This window comes from Physeter macrocephalus, chromosome 2 (assembly GCF_002837175.3).
Source record: "Physeter macrocephalus isolate SW-GA chromosome 2, ASM283717v5, whole genome shotgun sequence".
In the NCBI taxonomy this organism is placed as follows: Eukaryota; Metazoa; Chordata; class Mammalia; order Artiodactyla; family Physeteridae; genus Physeter; species Physeter macrocephalus.
Window position 1 is genome coordinate 112449083 of NC_041215.1, and position 6662 is coordinate 112455744.

Consider the following 6662-nt stretch of genomic DNA (forward strand, 5'->3'; position numbering starts at 1 on the left):
GGGAACTATAATTTTTTGTACGAGTGATATCACTGGTGGTGGCCCAGCAACAGATTAGAAAAGGAATGAGTTTACCATCAAATAAATGCTGCCTTTGTATGAATCAGAGCTCAGTTGATCCCAAACTTTCATACACTTGAACCACACCTCATAGTTCTTAATTACATGGTAAAATGTTATCTGTGTTTTGGTCCCTTCTGTAGCTAACTTACATTCTTATCCAGAAAGGAAAAGCAATTACTGATACCATATCATCCTGTTCAGCAAGTAATATTTTTAACATGGCAAAAGACAAATTGCTGAGCAATGCCCGACTATTTTCTCTTCCAATAAATATGAATTTATTGTATGCCTATTATATAAGAAATGCCACTTACGAAGATTAAAAAAAATACCTAAACTTAAAATCCTGCCAGTAGTTAATGGCTCTGTCTGCAATGATGGTGGTATCCTTAGGCAATAAGGTAGCTAGGTCATGACTCAAATGGTAGGATATATTCCATACCGACATAGACTCATGATGGTATAGGGTTTGCAGGGCATTTAGGTTGTCTATAACAAAGTGTTTTGCTTTATGAAGTATATGAAGTATTGGGAGGTGGTGTCCTGCTATGTTGTGATTGGTGGAATGTACCATTTGCATAGGTCAGAGGCAGGAAGCATTGTGGATAAAGGCCAGGTGACCTCTGCACCTGAGGAATGTCGCAGCTTCATGTCCGGTCGCCCCTCACAGACTCCAGAGCAGTAAGTAGCATTGGTTTTGTCTCCCATGGAGTGAGTTGAGCACTTCCCACTGGAAGAAATTCTGTTTTCCAAGGTGCTGTTTGTTTGTTTTTCATTTCTGTTGAACTTCTCCTTGCTTCTGCCCTTTATTTTTCATTCCCAAAGCCACTAATCGCTACAGGCCCAAATCACAAATAACCAACCTCGTGCTTCCAGGAAGCCTCCCTCACTGCCTTTCCCATTGCCAGTCTCTACCCCACTTCTGCCTTTCATGCACAATCCTGCAGATTAATCTTGAAAAATAGCATGTGTATCAGGTGGGCTGGGGATGGCATCCACTTTCTTGCTTAAAATCACTTATAAATCACTTACGACTGTCAATGTAATCAATGAAGCTTTTCCAAAAATAAGTAAGATAATCTACTCTCCTGTCCAGTGTTAGCTGAAACATCGACTCTTCTCCTTGTCACCTTGGTTCTCTCCTGAGATCCTTTCCAATGCCCTCTGATATCAGTTTATCTCTACTTTTCATAATAACAAAATCAAAAGCATCATGAAAATAGTGCCCTCAGAAAATGTGAGGATTACTGTAGACACCAAATATACAGTCTAGTTCTATGCAAGGCTCACTTGTATTCATTCTTCTTTTGAGACCTATTTACCCACAAGTGGTGTGATCAATATTTAAAATATGATCATTTTAGGTATACCATTCTACTTCCCAACACCCTGATTTAGTATTAAATGAGTATCCTTCCAGAAATTCTTCAGGGTATTCCAGATTTTATGGTATCCCCTCTCTATAGTCAAGGAAATCACAGTCATGAAATAGGAACTTGGTAATCCACAACAAGCAAACAAAACCTTTAAGGAACAAAAAGCCTGCACAGTTTTTGTAGGCCTTCAGAATCTTAGAAACTGCCCCTAAAATGGGTGGAGAAAAGTAAGGAGAAGGTAAATCAACCCATGGGTGCAGGGACCACGTGAGTTTTTACTTACCATTACAGACCCAATGCCTAGACGGGGCTTGGCGCGTCGTAGGCACTTAATTTTAAGAATAAATGAATGACAGTCAGTCAATGAAACAATGGACTTGCCAAATTACCATTTAGCCTTTGTCTTCTTTAATTTCCATTCTCAAAACTGAGGTTTAGTTTTTCCTTTCAGGACGTCTTTAAGGACGTAGTAAAAGTCCAAACATAAACTCTAAGGGAAAAAAAATTAATGTGAAAGGCAAAGGTCTGTCTGTAGCTGAATAACCAACCACAGACTAGTTAAAAGTCCTTACATACAGAATCTGTCCAAAAAAGGAGAGAGGACTTTTTTCCCCCAAAATAACACTAATAACTATTGAGCTAATCTGAATAATAAGAATGATTTAATAGGTAAACTAGATTTAAACATAAAACTGTCTACCTTGATAGGTGATTTAGTTTTCTAGATTGCAAAAGATTCTTTAGCTGCAGCGTTCTGTAAACACCCCCTGATTTCTCAGCATTTAGCACATGTCTGTTCTTTCCCTTGAATGAAGATACATATATTAATATGCCTCTACATAAAAATTTCCACTTGGAGGGACGTCATAGAATGTCAAACATGGGACTTTTCCCTGGTCCAAGTGGGCCCAAGAGATGAGCACGCCACATGTCCTCTGTTTAGCACTGGAGAAAGGTGGGTGGGTGATTATGGCTCCTCCTCTGCCAGAAGACAGAGAACTTTCTCTTCCCCCCACCCCCCTCATGCCCTTTGCTTCTCCTTTTTCCCTTTTAAATAAAAATCACATTAACTGAGTAATATTAAAAGCAGTTTTATATGCCCATTTCTCTGAAACTCATGATTGATACACACCCATTGGACAATGCTGATGCGGCATTTTATTGTAAAGCTGATCAATTATAGTCTCCCTGGATATTTCCCCACTCAGGCCACGCAGTCATATACTCATCACTGTGTTGCACATTCCCCAAAGGTAAGAAATGCTTCAAACACTGTGATCATTTGATAAAAATAACAAGGAAGTCAAATTCTAAAACACTGATTTAAATTCACACCATAGTAGATAAACAGAATGTCCTGAATTAAAATAATAATTAAAGGTATTTAGTACTCTAATGAGATTTTGAGAGAAAAAATCTGCATCCCCATGTAACTATCCCCAGAAAATGACTGCTTTACACAGTACTGTCAAATTTTAGGTAGATCCCAGATTTAACCCCAAAGCTTATAAACAGATCATTACCCAAACCCCCCACAAAAAAATTTCATCACATATTACTAGAGTGTTCTCTATAACCTTTTCTTTCCAAATTACTAAAGTATAATAATATGTGTTCTTCAAGTTGCCAAATGTGGAAAACACGGAAAAGCATAGAGAAAAAAATGTTTAAATACCTTCAATTAGAGATAACCACAGTAAACTTTTGGTGTATTATGTTGGGTACATATTTGAGCATGTGTACACACAAGCTTGCACAAAGACACATACACGTGCACTTTTTTTTATTAACCTGGTGATATCCTGCTTAATCCATTTTATCAGTGCCTTTTAACTTTGCGATATATCATCAACATACCCCATATCACTAGTCTTCTGAAAATAGGATTTTAATGACTACAGAGGATGCCATCATATGGAAGTCGCATAATTTATTCAGCTGTTTCCCTAGAGGTAAACATTTAGATTATTTCCAATTTTTTAACATTGACCCAAAAACCTCAGTGAGCATTTGACCTTCTTGTATCTACATCTTAGTGTATTGTCCCATCATTTCCTTGGGATGACTTCCTGGAAATTGAAGTTCTTTGTCATGGGTGTAGACATAGGCTTGGATAACATCTTCCAGAATTACCCTCTAGAAAAGTTGAATCATTCTCTCATCATGGCAGTATGATAGTATCATTGCTTTCTTCCCCTCCCAGCCCACCCCACCTTAATCTTTGCCTATTTAATGAGTGAAAATAGGGATCTCATTTCAACTGGCCTTTTTTTTTTTTTTTTTCTTAATTCCTAGTGAGAGTAAACTCTGCATACCATTGGCCACTTGTCTTTTTCCTCTTGTGGAATGTCCTAGTCAAAAATCCCTTTGGAGATGTTCCCATTTGTCTTATTGAGTCAGGCTATTTTTTTTTTTTTTTTTTTTTTTTTTTTTTTTTTTTTTACTTTCAAACCTTAAGTTTCTTTTACTTAAGAAAGCTAAATAATCAGGCACGATGAAAATTACTTAGTGAAAAATTGTGAGATGATGCATCCCCTGGGTGTGGTGATTGCATTTTATTTATTCATTCGTTCAAGTATTTTTGTGAGTTTATTTAGGGGCAAGAATTATACTGTCCTGGGGTAGGGGTGGGGAATAAGATACGGTACTGCACATCCCCCAGGGAACTTAAAAAAGTTAAATATTTACTGACACTGTAAGTGCTTCAGCTTTCATGACTCACACTCGCAGATGATTACCTGCAATAATATTTAGTCTTATATTATGGCTGAAAAAAATGATTTCCTCAACTTGACAGCTGAGACATGGCTATTTTCAAAAAGAGCTCAGAGAGTCAAGCTTGATCTCCCTCCTTCCACTCCCACTCTGCCTCTTCCTAAATCCCAGCCCATCAAAGATCATCCTGCATGATTTGCCACAGTGTCATCGGCAGGAGGTTGAAAGAAGTTTAAGAGAATTTCACATGTGTTCAGACGTTTAACCCTCTCCTCTGCTTGCTTTCAGCGATGAACAAATGCAAGGGGGCAACATGGGGCGGAAAGATTTCTGGCGCAAGATGTTCAAATCCCAGAGTGCGGCGAGTGACACCAGCAGCCAGTCTGAGCAGGACACTTCAGAATGCACCACTGCTCACTCGGGGACCACCTCTGACCGGCGCACCCGCTCACGGTCACGTAGAATTTCCCTCCGAAAGAAGCTTAAACTCCCCATAGGTAAAAGTATGTCTCTATTTATTTTATGGATTCTCTTATTCCCTGCCATGTCCTCAAACCAACTCACAATCAAAACAGAGCAACTCATGGGAAGGTAGAGAAAGGGAAAGCTTTCAAGCCACAAAGCCTAGGCTGACTCCTTCATTTACTCATTCATTCATTCATTTTTTTCAGCAGATATTTCTCAAACCTTTCCTATGAGCTTCTATGGTGTGCAAACACTGTGCTAGGATTCAGGGATTAAATGGTGAGCAGAATTTCACAATGCCTGACTTTGCTGAATTTACAATCTGTTAGGGGTGACAATCACTAAAGCAGATAATCATACAACTAAGTAGAGTTGCAAACTATGAAATTTTTTTTTTTTTTGGTTGCATTGGGTCTTCGTTTCAGTGCTCAGGCTTCTCACTGCGGCGGCTTCTCCTGCTGTGGAGCACGGGCTCTAGGCGCATGGGCTTCAGTAGTTGCAGCATGCGGGCTCAGTAGTTGTGGCACTGGGCCCTAGAGCACAGGCTTAGAAGTTGCGGTGCATGGGCTTAGTTGCTCTGCGGCATGTGGGATCTTCCCAGGCCAGGGATCGAACCTGTGTCCCCTGCATTGGCAGGCGATTCTTAACCAGTGTGCCACCAGGGAAGTCGCCAAACTATCAATTTTATGAGGGCAGTATATGTAGTGCCCTAAAAGCATGCGAGGATGAGACCTAACCTAAATGAGGGGGAGGAGAGGCAGGAATCAGGGAAGCCTTCCTGAAGGAAGAGACCTTAAGATCTGCAGGGTACTTGGGAGAAGGAGGAAGGAGAGCACTCCAGGTGGTAGCAGTACAATGTGCAAAGGTATTAGGAGGGAGGGACATGGAAGAACTGAGACAAGAGTGGCTGCATGACTATGGCGAAGCCATAGGGACCAGAGCGTGTGGGCCTTGCAGGTCAGGTTGGCTCTTCATCCTACAGCCCTACAGAGCCGAGGTGGGATGTTGAACGGAGGGATAACATGAGCAGGTAAACTTTTTTTCTAAAAGATCACTGTATGGAAAACACATTGGAGGGAGCATGAGTGGATATGGGGGACCAGATAGAAAGCTACCCTTGTGCTCCAGGTATAAGTAATGGTAGCTTAGACTGGGTGGTGACCGTGTAGATGGAGAGAAGTAGACATATTTGAAAGATACTTAGGAGGTAAAATCAACAGGACTTAATGGAAGATGTGAAAGTTGTCAAAGAGAACTGTATGGATTAGGGTTTTAATCATGCAAGAGGCCCGGGTTCTTTTTGTTCTGATTTAGTCATGTAATTTTATAGTCCAACACTGAATGTTTTTAAATGTTTTTAAATGTTTCAAAGTTCAAAGCATGTACATTTCAAAGACAATTTGTTTTCACTTTTATTTACATCAAGTCATGTAACTTTCATTGCTTGTTGGGCACATGCCAACTTTTCTGTTTAATCCATTTGGGAGAAAATGCTATAATGGTCTAATATTTTTTTAATTATTAACTAGGAAACTGGCTGAAACGATCCTCCCTCTCAGGCCTGGCAGATGGTGTGGAGGACCTCCTGGACATCAGCTCTGTGGACCGCCTCTCTTTCATCAGGCAAAGCTCCAAGGTAAACAGGACATTACTTACGTAAGAGAATGTTGGAGTCGCTGATAGAAATATGTCAGGGCTGAGAACTGCTAAACACCTGGAGGGGCCAAATAAGGAGGAGCTGAAGAAATTCTCTTCAAGGTAAGTTTTGGAAACTTAAGTGAACTATGGAAACTAAGATGTCTTAGTATGAGGCAATCATAGAAAGGAAAAAAGTGACAAAAACTATAAATAAAATTGTAATGCAGATATAGAGAGGTATATAGGTATTAATTCCCAGCTACTTTTAATATATGTATGAAATCCTAACATCTCAAGCGCCTATCCAAGGACTCATGATTGTATAGTGATTTCTTTTTTTTTTTTTTGCGGTACGCGGGCCTCTCACTGCTGTGGCCTCTCCCTCCGGACGCGCAGGCTCAGCGG

The 6662-nt window shown here is 40.1% G+C and overlaps 1 protein-coding gene across 3 annotated transcripts in view; it reads left to right on the forward strand.

Moving 5' to 3' along the window:
* UNC80 (unc-80 homolog, NALCN channel complex subunit) overlaps window positions 1–6662 on the forward strand; it is a 248069-nt gene that overhangs the window by 61774 nt on the left and 179633 nt on the right. For 2 of the 3 annotated variants that reach the window (XM_024124665.1, XM_024124666.1), the window contains exons 18-20: window positions 646–744; window positions 4443–4657; window positions 6149–6255. In XM_024124665.1, coding sequence (XP_023980433.1) covers window positions 646–744; window positions 4443–4657; window positions 6149–6255 — 421 coding nt within the window. The remainder of the gene's footprint in view (window positions 1–645; window positions 745–4442; window positions 4658–6148; window positions 6256–6662) is intronic. The other variant, XM_055079011.1, reaches the window with a different exon arrangement.